The 19,456-nt window shown below is 41.9% G+C and overlaps 1 protein-coding gene across 9 annotated transcripts in view; it reads left to right on the top strand.

Moving 5' to 3' along the window:
* Window positions 1-19,456, top strand: part of TNS1 (tensin 1) — a 322,456-nt gene that overhangs the window by 65,137 nt on the left and 237,863 nt on the right. Inside the window, exon 1 of one of the 9 annotated variants that reach the window (XM_075181086.1) lies at window positions 18,421-18,743. The exons of the other annotated variants lie outside the window; for them this stretch is intronic. Coding sequence (XP_075037187.1) covers window positions 18,666-18,743 — 78 coding nt within the window. The 5' untranslated portion in view covers window positions 18,421-18,665. Of the gene's footprint in view, window positions 1-18,420; window positions 18,744-19,456 lie in introns of those variants that run through there. 9 annotated transcript variants of the gene reach the window in all.

Here is a 19,456-nt window from a genome sequence, read left to right on the forward strand (position 1 = left end):
CATCTGCCTAATGTTGTGTAGCTTCCCCTTGTGCCAGCAAGACACCTCTGACCCGTCAAGGCATGGACTCCACAAGACCTCTGAAGGTGTCCTGTGGTATCTGTCTCCAAGACGTTAGCAGCAGATCCTTTTAAGTCCTGTAAGTTGTGAGGTGGGGCCTCCATGGCTCAGACCTGTTTTTCCAGCACATGTTACAGGCATCTTTCTCCATGTCCCTGATAACACTCTACAACTTCCCGAACTTATGTGACTGTTCCATACCTCCAAACATTTATACACGCAAAGCCAGGACATGACCCAAGCCGCCCACCGTGATTAAGCCACACCCAATTATCGATACACCACGCCCCTCAAGAGATGTGCAGTTTTCTCGCTCCTTCTCTTCTCATGGCTTCTGTACATTGTCTCCTACACACACTGATGGAAGCTATTTTGTGGGCCTATTAATTCAGTAGGAACTAGAGATCTTACTGAGGCATAAAAAAGTGCCTCAGGGATGTCACTATTCTTAGCGAATGGATAGGCTGAATATTGCATCCGCCTACAGAATGGCTGCCGTCACTGTGCGTAGATGATGGTTCTGCTTTAATTCAAGGTGTTTTAAATAGGGAATCAAAAGATATAAATTAGCTGTAAGACAGGGTGTAAACGGAGAGGTGTTATCGTAAAATATATTGAAGTGTGTTTGTCTGTACATACAGCAATGCCGCAGGCTCTAAGAAGCCGTGTTCAGTCCATCGTTCCTTCAATAACAAAAAGTAAAAAGCCTGGGGCGAGGTAAAAACGACTTGTGGTTTCTGTAAGAATCGTAGGCTTCTATGTGGTGTTTGCAGTGTCAGTGAGACATTGTCTCTTTACTGTAATTACTTATTATAAATGGAACAAGCCGCACTTGTTAATGTATTTGCCGTCAGAAAATATCAGTGAGCAGAGATTTCTCTCTCAGATTCTGAGTGGTTTTGAAAAGCAGATGTAGCAGCGGCGAAGCAGCCGGCCAAGGCCGGGCGGAGAGGTAGTGCTGTGCTTCAGTCTCTGACTCTACCACTTGGCTTAGCCAAACTCTCTGGCCTCACTTAATTATAGATCGATAAATCACCAAGGGTTAGTGTAAGTGATACCATGGGACCTGTCACTGCCCACATTCTCTCTATCTGTGTGTAACGTACACCTGATATGAAATATAAATATATATATATATATATTGCACGTATGCGTCTCATCTGTAATCTGTTGTGATTTACTAACAAAACGCATTGTATGTACTGTTCATCTTGAATAGTTCTTTATTTAGTTAATGTAAAATAATTTATGGGGGGAAAAGTATGGGTTATATTTAAATTTTTATTTATTAAATTGTTACCAGTTGTGTTAATTCATGATCAGTTAGAAGTTATGTTCGTTCTGATGTGAAATTATTGTCCGTGTGGATATACCGCAGTCTGTGTCTGTCTACATATGACAAGTACTGTTTATAAAGAGCGTATTTCAACCCATATTCAAATCGTAACATATCTTAAGATCCGGTGGAATTTGAACTACGCACAATGTGCACGGTCTTTTTAAACACAGAAATTATGTCCAAATTGCGTTCGGACTTGAATCATGTCCTAGTATGATATAATGGACGCAAGTTCATTTGTTCAACAGGATTTTCCACCTTCAGTTAAATTGAATGTAGGGGCCTTATGTAACTTACTAAATATTTTGAATTTATATATACTTATGCTTTTCAGCTGTGTATTTGTACCATGCAAGCAAACCTACCATTGCAGTCAGTTCAGATGTCTGCTGCTTGTCTGTCACATGCTGAATGCACGGATAGGAACTGAGCAGACTGCTCTGCAGCCTGGCGGTGCTTCATACGCCTGCAGAGCTCACGGCCTCAGGTGGAAGCTCTGTACGGGTTTAGCATTTATATTTTTTACATTAATATTGAGAGCGATTTCATATTTTGGTTGTCAAGTGATATTCATATTGTAACAATGAATCTCTATTGAACGCTGGTGTATTGTATAGGTGAGATATGCTAAGAGTGGATTTAGGCAGAACCTTGGTGGTTTCTGCCAAAACAAGCTGGATTTGTTGGGAAACCAAATAATTACAGCATCCACCTGGCACCGACCATCTTTGCTGCGTCCATAACTGTGAGTTTTATAGCCCCCTAGTGGGACTCATTAGCTGTTATTGTTTAAGCGACTTAAATTCCTGCTGTTCACCTTTAAAATCAGACCTGGGATTGTGGACTGTTTCTAAGTCTCCAAGACGTCCTTTTGGTCCAAAACGTGCTCAGGTCCATTATGTTTTTTTTCATATTGTGTATAATTATTTTAGATCATGCTGTGGCTTTCGGACAGTTGTGGAGATTAATGTCCCAGCATACTCTGTCGGAGTTCCTCAGCTGGAAAGATCATCATCATCGTCATTGTTTATTTATTTATATAGCGCCACCAATTCCGCAGCGCTGTACAGAGAACTCACTCACATCAGGCCCTGCCCCATTGGAGCTTACAGTCTAAATTCCTTAACACACACACACACACACACACACACACACACACACACACAGACAGACTAGGGTCAATTTGAAAGCAGCCAATTAACCTACCAGTATGTTTTTGGAGTGTGGGAGGAAACCGGAGCACCCGGAGGAAACCCACGCAAACCTGGGGAGAACATACAAACTCCACACAGATAAGGCTTGGTCGGGAATCAAACTCATTACCACAGTGCTGTGAGGCAGAAGAGCTAATCACTGAGCCACAGTGCCCTTCCTCTGCGTCATTTCCGATTGCCTTTTATTGCTTATTTGAATGGCATAGTCATTAAGTCCTTCATCAACAGTAATTACAGAAATATAGAGTGTAATTATAACCTTTAAAATGATTCTGTGGAGCTTCCAATGTTTCTATGTAGGGGTACCCTTCCTTCCCTCCCCTCCCATACCTTACCCAGCCGCTGGCCGTCACCTCCTCCACTGTGCGCCATTCGCCATTTAATTTCCTGCTCAGAGTGAAAACGATCGCCATAGTTTTCTTTCATTCTCAGCATTTCATTTTGGAGCCCAGAATTGCAACTTGCATGCACTGCATTCCAGGGCTTCAAATCCCTTAAGGTGTCGTTGGTCACACAGTAGGGAGCTCAGGAAGTTTCGCGCAGACCCTGCACACCACAGATTGGAGCATGACCCTGGAACAGCAGAAGTGGCTGATACATGGGGGCCCTGGAGCTGCTAGGCCGGTCGTCCCATCCTTGGCTTGATAAGCAACGCCGTTTCATGTCATATAGTGAGATAAATTTCCTGCTGGAACGTCTACAAGGGAATTTCCCAGCTAATTTGTACAGGGTCAGGTATTTAATGTCTATGTTTGGGGCAGTATATGTTGTCTCTTAAATTGATGCTGGCTACACATGCTGCGATATCTGCAGCGATTTCCCCGTTATCGCAGCATGTGTTGCTGCACTGCATGGTAAGTAATACTCTGTATTTTATCTAAACATGCAGAGGTCAACTCCAAAGAAAAAACAATTAGCATTGTGGGTGAAGGTTCCCCTTCAATATTTATTATTGATGAATATTTAAAATGCAAACCGTTACATTATAACCATGTTCAGTGAATGGGAAGGACATGTTATACTTACACACATCTCCTGATTATCAAAGTGTCACTAAGGATTCTATTAAAATATTGACCAACTCGTAGGATATTAAATAAATCAGTTTTCTGTGGGTTGTAACCCCAGTCGTCTGTAACCCCAGTCGTCTGTAACCCCAGTCGTCTGGAGGGGTCAGGGACTAATTTGTGGACCCCAAAACCTGGTTCATCACTGTCGACTTTTGACCTTCAGTTGTGCTAGGTTATACCGCAGGATATCAAGGGGCGAATGAAAGCTTAATATCCACTTTATTACCTCTCTTCCCTTACAATGTACCCACCAATTTAATTAATGCAAAGCACTCTGCGTCCTGGGGATGCTGTAACTTGGTGAGTTATTGTCAGCTGAATGGGATTTCACCCTGCCATCTGAACCAGGCATTAATCTCAGATTCCTGGCAGATGTAATTGTCTACTGAGATCTAAAGTAACCGTGTCCTCCTCCAGCTCTTGTTTCTCTACTGAAAATCCTCCTTTAATCAAGAGCAGATACACAGCCCCGCAGCCAGATATCTGAGTCAGCCTAGACGGAGTTGTGTAGTATGATGCTGAGGTACAGGGCTGCTCTGCTGTCTTCTGCTTATATAGCGACACAGAAATAAGCTGAATTTAAAGCAATTTACCACGTTTGCAGTTTCAGTGAGACCCAACATCGTCATTGATCATGTTCATGGTCCATCAGACGTGTGTGATCTTTGACACAGCTCCACAATCTGTGACAGCATCACCATTGAGCACAACATATTATCGCATTTAGGGGTAGATTTATCAAACCGTCTAAAAATGGAAAAGTGAAGGTGTTACCCATAGCAACCAATCACATTCTAGCTATCATTTATCTACATTCTAGAATGTAATAGTTAGAATATGTTTGGTTGCTATGGGCAACACCTCCACTTTCCTATTTTTAGATGGCTTAATAAATCTAATTCTTAGCCTCTTCCTTTATTGATCTAACAATTTATGCTTTTCTCCTAATATACTGTGTCATGTTTCATACAACACCTGATGGTAAGAGGACATATATTTCAATGTTTTCCTCATATACATATAGGGCCTGAGTCATTAAGGAAAGTAAGGCAAAAAAAGGAGTAAATGTTCTCTGGGACAAACCATGTTACAACGCAAGGGGTGCAAATTAATTTATTATTTTGCACAAAAGCTAATTACTGGCTGTTTTTTCATTTAGCACACAAATACATGATAGCTTTATTTTTACACTAAAATTTAAAGTTGATCTGGGACATGCCCTACCCCAACTATAAATCTTCCCCCACATTTTAACTTTACCTCCAATGCAGCATGGTTTTACACAAGTGCAAAGTTACTCTTCTTTTAAGCTTTGCTCTCTTTATTGACTCGGGCCCATACTATATGCTTGAAATGATTGAAAAAGCGCTGATTTCCCCCCTCCAAACTGCTGTACGTTGGTAGCTCATTTGTCCAACTAAAAAATCCTCATCACGTTTTGCAAATTCAACAACGCCTTCATATATGTTCCGTTTTCACCCCTTCATGATCATTTCAGTATTCGGCACCAAATCCCTGTATTTGGTTGGTCGTCTGCATTTGGTAACATCTCATTTTATACAAACCCACAACACTTTACACATATTTAAATCATGAAATATTTTATCTCTTTCACAGTGTTTGCACTGCAGAGTTTACCTGATTTATTTTACCTAGTTCGTCGTGAGTCAGCTCCTCCATTTTTAGCAGCACTTTATGTGATTTTCCTGTATACACTTTATTGGTTTATACTGAATTATATTTATACATTTAAATAGTTCTTTGTTTTTGCAGATCGAGCACATAGTGAGTTTCATCACTGCCCTAATCTTTAATCCACTAGGAGCCCCTCGTCCTTTCATCATCCCATGCAAAACGTGCCAGTTACGCTTTCTGCGTCATTGAACAACACTGTGGCACAGGGGTTAGCATTGCTAGGATGAGAGCATTATCTGCGTGCAGTTTGTATGTTCTCCCTGTGTTTGCGTGAGTTTCCTCTGGGTGCTGGTAATTGGCGTCTGACAAAATGGATGTGTGTGGTAGGGAATTTAGATTGTAAGGTCCTACCGGGTAGGGACTGCCGTGAATGGTTACATATCCTCTGTACAGAGCTGCGTTATATGATTGGTGCTATAATAATAATAATCATCTCTGGAAACTAGCTATAAAGTTAGTCTGTTTGCATCCACCTCTAAGCACAAAGGCCGATATCCCACCACCAGTTAACACAAAGGGCTGGGAAGTGGTGAAGCTGATCGGGTTTCTCTTCTAGCGTTAAGCGGAAACATATGTTTTCTTTTCTGTTCAGCGCTCTTCATTAGGTGTTGTGTCTGCCTGAGGATTCCCCTACTTTCCTCTTGACCCTGGAAGCATCTCGCAGGGATAAACCCACAGGAAGCGCTGTTAACATTTTTGAGCACAATGGTCCTTCAGAATGAATGAAAGGACACCTCAGCAGGCTCCTGGTGGCTGAATGCAGCCTCCCCGCTGGGCTAACCAGCCATTTAGTTCTGAGTGAGTGCCCTGATTGCTGCCTAAATCATGCTTATCATACCTTGTCTGTGTTTCCCATGCTCTGAGTGTCACTGATAGAAGCACAGGGTCTCATTCCACAGATGAATGGAACCAACGTGTCCAGATGTAGATGTAGAGGTTGCAGTGTTAGAATAGGAAGCTTTCCTCCACTTATCTGTTGGTGACTTATGGCTTACAGTGTAGTGAGAGAGGGATTATACTGTCTGACCTCTCAGCACTATTCCATATTAATGATCATTTCTGGGATATCACATTCCTTCAGTGTACTGGGATACCAGGATAGTGGTGTTTATCAGTCATCGGAACAGCGCACAGCGGAGGCGTTTGTAAACGTAGTTTGTGAATGAAATCATTTGCAAGTATGAGGCTCAGTTGGGTATGGCTACACTATGTAGAAAGCAATTTACCCTGGTGAATGCCACCAAGGACAAACTGTTGGCTTATAATATATACAGGGGTCTGTTTAGCACTGGCCACATTTGTTCCCCGTTTCTTAGCGGTTCACCGCAGTGATAAGGGATGCCTCTTCAACGTTATTTAGCATAAAAGTCATTCCGGGACAGTGCTTCCGATGTACCGGTGCTGACTGTATACCACTGAGATCAAGCTGGGAAAGAATGAGATTGTGGGTTCTGTCCTGGTGTCTTTACTGCACATGCGTGGCTTCAGTGCGTACACACAGACACATTCGAGGAGGGAGGGTGGCTGTGTTAGCTATCGAGGACAAGGTTTGAAAAGTTAAGCTTTTTGGAGCTTGATAAATAGCTCCACTTTGCAGTCCCCATTGAGAATTATGAGGACTGCGGTATTCTACGGTGCTTTTTCTAACACAGGATCTCTCTGATCTCTCCTTCATTAGACTGTTGTTAAATAGCCCGATACTTAGATTTGGCTTGAAGTTTGTCTAGAAATTCCCAAAGGAAGAGGGAGAACAAAGATCATGTCAAATATAGGGATGAGACATAGGGGCCTATTTATGAAAGGTTTCCCCCCCTGTAAAATCCCCGAACACTAATTTGCTATTTATGATAGCAGCATCGCAGCAGATATCATAGATATCTGCTGCTTTGCATCTCCTATCGGTTTATTGAGCACTCCCCATAACAATGTAGGGGAAGTGCTCAGTAACACTATTTAACAATCAATGTAATTAACTTTTCAAACATGATAATGTACGTCAGCTGAAGCTAGCGTACATTATCATTAATGAAAAGTTTCAGTGCTGTCAGCTCTACTCCGAAGAGCAGAGCTGGACAGCGCATGTGTGGAGGGATCACATGATCCCTCCCTGACACTCATTGCTCGCTCTCTGCAACTATAGTTGCAGAGCGACAGCAGAGATGTCTGTGCGCTCGCCCGAGGGTTTCACTCGGCGCATGCGCACTGGAGTCAGAAGAGGAGCCCCGGTCATCGCTTGCTGCTTCAGAACCGAAGAGACCGTGGTAAGTATGATTTCCACTTCACAGGAACAGCAGTTTTTCAGAACTGCTGTTCCTGTGTTGCTTTTTTAATAAATATGAGAAATAGTTCAATCCTTATCGATGCGATAAGGATTGAAAACTATTTTTCATATTCTGCGAGTTTTGATAAATGTGCCCCCTAGTCTCCTGGACTCAGTGGAGTTGGAGAATTCAAGATCCTTTGTGGGGAGAAAAAGGATAATGGCCCCTGTGCGCACAGGGGAGACAGCACTTTTAAATTCACCCTTTCCACCCCAGATTAATCCCAGACCCGTAAAATATCATCTCATTTCTGTTTTTCAGCGCAGAACTTGTCACCAGCTTCATATACTCTCATATAGGCAACTTCCACTCACCATATTACCGCGTCACAGGGTCCCAGAACAGTTGTTACACAGTGCGACCTGCAGGTGGCAGACTTGTTGATGCACAGTGTAATAAATATGGATGTTAGGAATGCAATCCAGGTTACTTTTGCATGCCGTCAGTATGGGATAAGGAAGATGAATGGATGCTTTATTGATCTTAAAACAAAGTAGGTTTGTACAGTTCTGTTAATTACTTCATCAAATAAATACAACAAATTGCCTATAATAAGCACAAAAGTCCTGCCGTCTAACCTACAGGTTTCCCATGAAAACTATTACGGAAATTGTCCCACAAATCAGCTTGCATGCTATTGATCGTCATTCCTGGCTGGAAAAAATGTGCAACTGGTACCTGTGTAGGCATTTGCCCTTATCAAGCAATACTTTATAACATCAACTGCCAAAAACGGTTACCTCCTTGCAATTTGTTAATGGAATAATAAATTACATTGTTCCCATCACATGTTTGTCAGACTGTCTAATTTGATGCATTGAATGGCCATCAATAGTATGTGAATTGGACCTGCCTTATAGACTGACCTTCAATTATTGGTGAGTTCTACTGGTTTTTAATACCCACAGATCTGTTTGGGTAGAACCCTTTAATCCTCTCAGTTGACAGCCTTTCTTGATACACAATTAATGTAACTTTGTGAGTGTAAAGTTCAGGGCGGAAACAGACAAAATATGGGAGAACGGCTCCAGATGTCTTCTATTACTTGTCCATTCTTGATCTGGAGTCTGATCGTGCCACAATCTGGCCCTTATTAGAACGCTGAAGCCTTTTCTTTGCCGGATAGGCGCTGACATTCAGCCTGCAAAGGACAGCATTAGTCAATGACTCCACTTAATGAATCTGGCAGCTGTAAACATTTATGGAGGGAATTGGGCTGTTTAGGATCTGTGGGGAATCTGTAAAACAACAGGCCTCCGTGGTGAGCTTAAGAAATGCGTTAGTAGCAGTGGTTGTACATTAACCATTTCCCATCTTAAAGAATTTAGAAACAATCTACAGTACAATGGATTTGGTCTTTACGTTCTGACACATGCAGGTTTTATGGGACCCCCGACCCTTCCAAATTGGGGTTATACAGGTCCCAAGACTGACATGAGTTACAGGGCAAACATCTAAATATACACAACTGGAAGATAACACCAGCAAACTGTGATTCATTGTAAGTAAAGCTTTTACTAATAGATACAGACAGTTGTAGACTAATAGCTTCACAGGGCAAAGGTTAGACTCCGGCCAGACCTTACACCATAAACATATCACTGGGAATACTTAAATACTTCCTTCATTTCCACATTACATAAAGCATGTATCTAACGTGGTCACTGAACCCGCAGAATATAAGTACACTGAGCTGCTAGTAATGCAGATTAACCTGGATAAATTATAACTGTATCATTGTCTGACAAGGTTATCGTCACTCTTTTGCCAGATATGTTCAGTTTATTCTTAAAACACAGAATTAGTTCTGCGCTGCGGAACATGTTGACACTATAGAAATAAAGGATAATTGATTTATATTGAAATTTATTATTCTTCTCTTGTATATCAGCAATCCACTCCGTATCATTTACAGGTGAAGATGCAGCAAGCGTGAACAGTCTTGTATGTGTGTGTGTCATGGACAAAATATTCTGAGAACAATTCAGTGTTGTTAATATTAGTAGAGATGTGCCAATTAATGCGAGATTACTTCCATTTATCATCATCATCACCATTTTTTTTTAATAGCGCCACTGATTACGCAGCGATGTACAGAGAACTCATTCACATCAGTCCCTGCACCATTGGAGCTTACAGTCTAAATTCCCCAACATACAGACACAGACAGACAGACAGAGACTAGGGACAATTTTGATAGCAGCCAATTAACCTACTAGTATGTTTTTGGAGTGTGGGAGGAAACCAGAGCACCCGGAGGAAACCCACGCTAACACGGGGAGAACATACAAACTCCTCACAGATAAAGCCATGGTCGGGAATTGAACTCATGACCCCAGCGCTGTGAGCCACCGTTTACGCGTAGTTTAGCTTGTGAAAATAACGGCAACTGGTTTGGAGAAAAAGTGTTCTCATAATGTGGGAATCTGAGCTAAATCGGGGCAGGAAAGTGTCTCACTTGTGCAAAAAAGGGGGACTTCGTAATGCAGGATATTTAAATTAGCTTAAAGAGGTAAATATTTAGGGTGTTGGTTTCTCCTCTAGCTTTTGGCAGTGTCCTACTGATTGAGTCCTCTCACAGAACTACCTGATTTTTACACACAACAGCAGGGGACTATACCTTCAGAAGGACAATTTTGCATTATCTGAGCACAATTTTTATGGGAAAGGGCAATTTTATGTGCACAAATAACAACAATATAATCAGTACGTCAAAATATACAAATGTGGCTTATTTAATTAAAACAGTCCAGGAGGGAAATGGGTGAAGCTCCGATTTCTGCAATCGCTGGAAATCGGCGACTTTGCAGGGGAAATTTAAAGCAGTGATGCCTTGTAAAGGAAAACTGGCCTTTACAAGCCGTCTCCGCTTTAAATTTCCCCTGCAAAGTCACCGATTTCTGGTGATTTGCAGAAACCGGAGCTTCATACATTTAGCCCCCAGATGTCCCTTTAATGTCATGACTTATTTAAGACAAAAATTAGGCTTGAAAGAGCAGTATTTTTTAAGCACAATTAAAATATCATGAAATTCATTAAGGGGTGATCCACAATCAATAGTGAGTGAGACCTTGAAATAATGGCTTTACTTCTGCTGGTGTGCTCATTCTTATCTTAGCCCGTAGTCACGCAAATGTTTGCACGGGTGAAAGTGATCTAGCAGGAGCAATTGCTTTCATACACAATCGGAGGTGTGCTTTGTACGCTAGCCACCTAATTTGCATTCTCCTTATTAATTATTTTATCAGTGCTCCTCACAGTGGCTGTAGGCATTTGGGGATCATGTTTTTGAAAGTATCACCAAACAACAGCAAATATTTGCAATATTTTGGGTTTGGAACCTTGCTGGTTTCAGGAGTTTCAGATAAAGGATTCCAATCCTGTATAAATAAAGTGCCATAGATAGAGCTGAGTGGTGTGTTTCACCTCTGAATTAATGTTGAGTAGAGCTAAATGCTGATTTTTTTTTTGCAGTTTTAAAAAATACAGGGGGGGGGGGGGGCATTCCGGAAATCATAGAGCTGATTAAATAGAATAGTGGTGTTCTCCGATGTGGAGCTTGCAAATAAAGAATCTAAAGGGTGTAGATCCACTCATGTCTCACCACTTATTGTGGAACAAGCTCTTATCCAATCCATATTCTGCTGCACTCTGGTTTCTTGATACTGGACCCTTTTGAAAAACAAAATATTAGGACTAATAAAGGCTACAATATGGAAAATAATTTAGTTGCCACCTGACCTCCATGGCCATTGTGAGACAATGATGACCTTTATCATTACGTAGTTTACAGGGTATAAGAGGGTACGTGTATAATAACTCAGACATTGTCCTATACTCATGTATCAATGGGCCGTTGTCTGTTTTCCATAACTGATTGCGACTCAGATCTTCAGTGTGTTTTGTTTTGTGCTCCAAACCCCTTAAGGCAAACAGAGAGAGAGAGAGGGAGAGAGAGTGGGCCGGTGGACAAGGGGAACTGAGGAAAGGGCCGCGTGAGATCAGGAATGTCAGCTGTTTTTCATCCAGTTCACCTTTACCCTTTTGTAAATTAATTCATTGCTGTCTCTTCTGTTTCAGGGGATGGTTAATTAATTGGTCAGGAAGAGAGCGGAACTGAAGTTATTTGAACATTTCTCCAGGTCTTTTGTTCAATAACAAAATAGCGAGTTCCCTTTTATTATGACTCTGGGGGCTGGTGACACACGGCAGGTTCCTCCATTTATAGAGTATTTTAGAGCTTGTGCGGCATCAGTTCAGAAAAGTTATGGAGACCTTTGGAGCCACATCAGAAGCTCATTGTCACCTCAGGAGCTGATTATTAAGCCACAACCATCTGCACTAGCATCTGATAGTGATGTCACTGGTTCCTAGTGAATGGATGTTCTGCATTGTTATGAATATCGGGTTAGCCCAGAATATCACTGTGTGTAGATGATGGGTGCACTTTAATACCGTGTCTAACAAACCCTACAAGGCTTCGTAGAGTACAGTGTGTATATTTGCACCAATTCTAGGTTCCTCTATAATGCACTGTGACTTACATCACATCCACAAATATTGACCTGCAAAACTGTCAAATAGCTTCCGTGCAACTGAAAACAGATAGCTGAGCGATGCATTGTGTCTGTACACCGCTACATCTTTGTTGGTAGCGATGGATATCTAAGTGGTAATAATAAGTAGGTGGGAAGGGCAGACAATGCAATTGTGTGGCTTAGCATAGATTCTAAAGTGAGTGAGATATTCCATCAGGTATGATAATATTGGTGGAGAGCGCAGGCTCAGAATCTCTACAAACTCTCTCTTCCACATTTGCCCCAGACAATGCCAATATCTCCTTATCGATTGTCCCCCATCAATCATCTGTCTGCGCGTTGAGTAGATTTCATCAGTGTGAATTTGGTCAAACATTCCCCAACAATCACCCCACTCTCTATTGTCTCTCTCTGTGGTCTCCTGCTCTAGTCGGTTTACAAAATACTGTTTATAACAACTCCAGTCTCATTTTCTACAAGACGAAATGATGTAATAACAGAAAACAGGGAACACAGTCTGACATGCTGAGGATAAAATTTGACATCTGAATTATCAGCTAATTAATCATAACAGATTTACATAAATGTATAAATAACTTTTTCTATTTTCTTATTTTTGTCACTTGATTGTGGAATGTCTGAGAGCCTCTTTCTTATTTGGCCTGGGCAAGGAAGCTGTACTCCATTCTGACTGCTGACATTTAGCACAGTCCTAATTTCTGCCACTTATCATTTGCTGAGAAAGTGTCTTTGGAAAGGAACCGTGGAATCGTCCCAAACTGTTTTCCACTCGGCCAACAAATGAATCATGTCGATGCTGCGGCTTAGCGCTCCTTGTGTTTGTAATATGTTGTAGCACATCTGTCGTCGTATTTAAACCCAGCTGGATCTGCCCATGGGCCAAGCGTCTGGCTTCTATTACACCTCTTTATTGGAGGAACGGAGAGAGGGAAAATGGAAATTCTGTTGATTTTTAATTGCTTGCCAGACCAGAGCCAGTCAGTGCTGAGCTATTGACGCTGAGGAGGAACTGAGGCTGATAGAATAGAGGAGAAAGTAGCAGTATGTAAATGAAGAAAAAATAGTCTCTTTCTGAAAGTTAAGTATTCTCTAAGGGCCTGAACGCAACTTGCGGTTTAAAAAAAACGAGTGCAGAACCTGAGCGTATTTCCGCACGTATTCAAATTCAAGTGGATCTCAAGGTGCGTTTTTGATTTGTATCTGGGTTTAAGTACTAAACGTTACGCGCCGTATTAAGACAGACAGAACAGAGGGCAGGTTACGCTTATGCAGAGATGCAATATAAAGTCCTAGTAGAATGCATACAAAATAAATAAATTTATAACAAAAATGAACAGTCATTAATAAAAATATATTTCAGAATGTATTTATTTTTTTTACATTGTCTTTTACATTAAACGCATAAATCAGGATGTCCTTAATGCGTACTGTACATACTAGGCATGTCCTGTGATATCTAGTGGCACTCATACATGTAATGCAGCCTATCCAGTCACTAGGAACCAGTGACATCGCTGAGAGTACAGCCTTTCAACTCAGTAGGAACCAGTGACATCACTGAGAATGCAGCCTATCCATTCACTAGGAACCAGTGACATCACTGAGAATGCAGCCTATTCATTCACTAGGAACCAGTGACATCACTGAGAATGCAGCCTATCCAGTCACTAGGAACCAGTGACATCGCTGAGAGTACAGCCTTTCAACTCAGTAGGAACCAGTGACATCACTGAGAATGCAGCCTATCCAGTCACTAGGAACCAGTGACATCACTGAGAATGCAGCCTATCCAGTCACTAGGAACCAGTGACATCACTGAGAATGCAGCCTATCCAGTCACTAGGAACCAGTGACATCACTGAGAATGCAGCCTATCCAGTCACTAGGAACCAGTGACATCACTGAGAATGCAGCCTATTCATTCACTAGGAACCAGTGACATCACTGAGAATGCAGCCTATCCAGTCATTAGGAACCAGTGACATCACTGAGAATGCAGCCTATCCAGTCACTAGGAACCAGTGACATCACTGAGAATGCAGCCTATCCAGTCACTAGGAACCAGTGACATCACTGAGAGTGCAGCCTATCACCTCAGTAGGTACCAGCAACCTCACTAAAGTAAGTAACATTATTACAGTCGCAGTAGTAACTACTACTAGTACATAAAGTTTGTAAATAAATTGTTGCTGTCAGCTGAATGCACAGGTCATTTTTCTACTTCAACCGAACAATATGCAAAATCTCCACACATGTATACATTTTAGATTATTATGTTCTCAAACCTCTTGATCTGGTAATTATTTCTTACAGGAACTAATTTTCCTAGCGTATCTACTTACACGCTGTGGGAGATGTACATCCATTTGCTCCACGTAAAAATATAATTTGCATAAGATTTTTTGCACTGCACATGCAACCCGTATTTTGAATTGGGAGTATCTTCTGCTTGGCCCACTTGCACCTGGAGAGACAGTCAGGGGTGTTCAGTATCTTTTATTGTGGAGATGCAAGTCAGTCCCACCCCATTAAGTTGTGTCTGCATTTAACATGTGTGTATATATATATAGGCAACACAGTGGCCTAGTGGTTAGCACTTCTGCCTCACAGCACTGGGGTCATGAGTTCAATTCCCAACCATGACCTTATCTGTGTGGAGTTTGTATGTTCTCCCTGTGTTTGCGTGGGTTTCCTCCGGGTGCTCTGGTTTCCTCCCACACGCCAAAAACATACTAGTAGGTTAATTGGCTGCTATCAAAATTGACCCTAGTCTCTCCCTATCTGTCTGTCTGTCTGTGTGTGTGCGTGTCTATATTAGGAAATTTAGACTGTACGCTCCAATGGGGGCAGGGACTGATGTGAATGAGTTCTCTGTACAGCGCTGCAGAATTAGTGGCGCTATATATATAAATGATGATGATATATCTTTAAGATACAAGTTTACCAACTTATACATTCATGCAGCAATATACTGGTACATGTTTGCATGTATCCAAAAGTCACACTGTGAATTTGTTTGTATGCATCCAACACACTGTGAACATGACTGTAAGATGGTATTTACACAGTGACACAGGAATGATCAATCTACACAACACCGAAATACTGTAACAAAACTTTTCTAAAAGATTCTACAGATAGTGGCTGGCGCAGAGTGAGTACGATGTATCTTGCGTTGTATCGCTCTACGCATGCCCAGATAGTGGGCTGCACCCATGTGCAACCATGCAGATTTGTCTTCGTCCAGCACTTGCACCCGGATGCAGACCGGGATTAAGACGCCTGTATGCCTGAGAAAACTCTGTTATTTTTGGGTGGTCAGGGACAGGTAATGATGATGACGGTCTCTGGCACTAACAAGACGCTTGTGATTGGCTGTTTGTGATTGCATCGCTGGTGCTGATTGGTGCTTTCTTCCTCGCTCGAGCATATATTATGATTTTGTGTGTGTGCTTGACAGAATTTCTACTTCTTTTTTTAACAAGAGAGGGGGAGATGTTTCTGCTGTTTAAGAGAGGGGTCTATGAAGTTTTATTGATGACTAATAGCGAATGTGTTAGTTGGGCCAAGTGGGACGTAAGTGTCTGCGCCATGTGCCTGGTCGTATATACCAGTACCCGTGCATATAGTACTGCATGGATTTTACGATGCGCAAGGCTCTGCGTATGGGCATCAAAACTTTTTTTTGACGTACAGCTTTTTTTAGTTTAAATTGCGCCAATTTTGCAGCCAACTCTACATCAGGCCAATAATGACCCCCTTAATCTATTAGATAAGCACTTATTTCTAAGGCTAACAGCCTTATTAACTTTCAGCTGTATCCATAAACCAGGATAAAGTTAAAGGGCCTGATTCATTAAGGATCTTAACTTCAGAAACTTCTTATTTCAGTCTCCTGGACAAAACCATCTTACAATGCAAGGGATGAAAATTAGTTTTCTGTTTTGCACACAAGTTAAATACTGACTGTTTTTTCATGCAGCACACAAATATCAACTTTAAATTTCAGTGTACAAATAAGCTATCAAGTATTTGTGTGCTACATGACAGTCAGTATTTAACTTGTGTGCAAAACAGAAAACTAATTTTCATCCCTTGCATTGTAACATGGTTTTGTCTAGGAGACTTAAATAAGATACTTCTTAATTTAAGATCCTTAATGAATCAGGCCCCTGATTCCAAACATGAAAAGATAGTTTCGCCCGGCTCAAGAGAGCGCTCACAATCTAGTGGATTGCATTAAGCAGCAATTTTGTCGTTACTGCACATAAAACAATCATTCTTTATATGCTGCAGGTTTGTAGCTGAGAGTCTGCACCGTTAACTTTTCTCTTTCTGATCACAAAAGAAAACATTTAATGGCTGAAATAGATCAATGACTGGCTTTGTAAAACAAGGCCACGCCAATTGCAAATATTTCTACTTGTGCAAATTAATTATAGGTTATATCTCCCAGGGGTCTGTAAACTGCCGGTGTTTTCTCGATAATTTTCCTGCCTTGTTAGTAGTGATCCGTAAACACACAGGACGGGCTACAGCTGTGTAAGCATTCACCAGCCACTTAGTGCTAAAGGGATCAATCCCTCAAAGCCATTATTCCAACATATTTATGGGTGTCTAATTTGGATAAAAACCACACCGGCCACCTAGATCAATGGTTCTTAAGCCGGTTGTCAGGGATCAATCATAGTGTATAGGATCTCTCAGCTATCATAATATAGACTTCTGGTGGTCCTGGAGAGCGGATTAGTAACCAGGAGATTCAGGAAGAGCATTCAGTGTGACAGATTTGCAGTTTTTACAGTAAAAAGTTATTTCTAAAAATAGCACCAGTTAAAATGATCATAAATTTACCTTTTTTAACTGCACCTTTTTTTATAGTAATGTGTTTATGTTTTGCTCTTGTTAGTGACGCCTGTACCAGAGTTTACATAAAAGTGGAGTAGAGGAAAATATGGGCAAAAATAGCGCCACCTCCTGGTCAACATTGAAGCCCTATTTCCATATAATTGATAGGGTAAATATTGGATGCGCTGGTATAATTGCTTCCTTCACTGCGGGTTGGTGACAAGTAAACTTTAATTCTAGGGTATCTGGAATCTCTTAAATGGTGAATTAATGGTTTTTAGTTGTATCACTCCTGGGGGTAAATGTATCAAGCTGAGATTCTATCTGTGATTTATTTAGAACATTCTAGCTAGAATCTGATTGGTTGCTATAGGCAACATCTTCACTTTTCAAACCAGCCGGAAAACACTCTGCTTAATACATTTACCCTCTGGTCAGAGTTATGGGGAGCCCAGAGGTCTATAGCATCAGCGTTGGCGGGTTTTCATCCTGAACGTTATGTTGTACCCCGATCTGTGTACTATATCCTGAATGTTTGACTACACCCCAAACTGTGTACTACATCCCAAACTTTCTACTGCACCCCAAACTGTGTACTTCTACTGCACCCCAAACTGTGTACTGCATCCTGAACTTTCTAATGCACCCAAGCTTTCTACTGCACCCCAAACTGTGTACTACATCTTGAGCGTTCTACTGCACCCCTAACTAGATCCTGAATATTGTACTACACCCTAATCTCTGTCCTGCATTACTGCAAGCTGAAGTTGATTGCAGCCTGAATAATGTACTACTCGACAAACCCTGTACTGCATCCCATTTTTTACGCATTCCGAGCTCTGTACTGCACCCTGACCTGTGTATTACATCCTAAACACACAGTATCAGGAATGATATAACACTCTGCCTCTCAGCACTGTGTGCTGCATCACAGACAGTTGTGTGAACCTGGTACAAATCTCTCTGCAACAAGGTATCACTATGTTGCACTAGAGGACTTGCAGCCAGATGAAGGGATAGAGAGACCCTTCTTTCCCTGGGAGGGAGAGGAGGTGTGTAAGTGGGGGGTGGGGTGACAAGGGGGGAGCTGAGGTATACGGTGAAGAGGAAATACCAGAGAATTACACTTTTTTTTTTCTTCTCTCTCTCCCCTAAAAAAAGTTTCTTGTGGCCGGCAGCCTGCTGCTGGGGAGAGGAGGGGGGGAGCAGAGGGAAGGATTCTCTTACTGCACCGCCCTTTCCCCAGGAGGTGTAAGATGTGAGGATGAGGAATAACTTGGAGACAGAAAGAAAGAGGCAGGGGGAGTTTAGAGAGAGAACGTGTGATGGGGAGGTAAAGAGAGAGTTGGGGCATCGGTTGTAAAGACAGAAATAAAACTGGGGATCCAGCTGAGTCAAGAGAAGAGAACTGGAGAAACAGAAAACTAGATAGGTGGAGGCAGTGAAGGAGTTAATACATATATATAGGTTACCTGACCGCTATGGAATTGGGCGCCTTGGCTCCGTGGAATAACGTCTTCTCTACTTTGGCTTAAGGATTCTGCTGGTCTTCTTCCATCATGCCATCTGCCTCTCCCTGTCTCCCTCGCCCTTCGGACCCCAGGATGACCTGGCTCTGCCTGTCCTGTATGCTCTGGGTACGTAGCATTCTGTCTGTAATAACTCCACCAGCCTGCAGATAGGTGATAGATATGTGAAAGTTCCTTAAAAATGATGAGTGTGTCTTTGTACTCCAGTCTGTGTCCCACCTCTGGAGTGCCAGCTGCGTTGGCATTACATTGCAAACTGGTGGGCGCTCTGGACCCCTAGAAAGTCTAAATATCCCGTTACACTATTAGGTTTACACATGACTCTCGGTGTGTCGTATGCAGTATACAGGGGCTAGGGGGGCTACCTGCGTTTGTTTTCCTTTAAAATGTTCCTAATAGGCTGCTAAGCTAACTTTCGCCCCCCCCAGGCTAAAATTTGCCAACCAGCCCCTGCCTGAGTAGCACACTAAGAAGTTGTTTTCTGTATTAGACTGGCATTAATGTGTTGTTGGTTTGTGATTCCTCATTCGACGTGAAAGTATTTATGCTGGTCATTTGTAAGGGTTAATTATCGTGACGGATAATTAGATTGTAAGCTTGAGAGCAGGCTTCTCTTACCTCTCTGTCTGTATGTATTACCCAGTATTGTCTTATTAATGTTTGTTCCCAATTGTGAAGCGCTACGGAATTTGCTGGCGCTATATAAATAAATGATGATGATTGAAGACATTAGCCGGCCACGGATACTGATTGTGATTCTTCATACAAATGTCTCTGCATTAAATAGAAGCATCAGATAGTGCTGGCAACAAATAGATTCT

Source organism: Mixophyes fleayi, chromosome 7, assembly GCF_038048845.1.
Source record: "Mixophyes fleayi isolate aMixFle1 chromosome 7, aMixFle1.hap1, whole genome shotgun sequence".
Taxonomy (NCBI): domain Eukaryota; kingdom Metazoa; phylum Chordata; class Amphibia; order Anura; family Limnodynastidae; genus Mixophyes; species Mixophyes fleayi.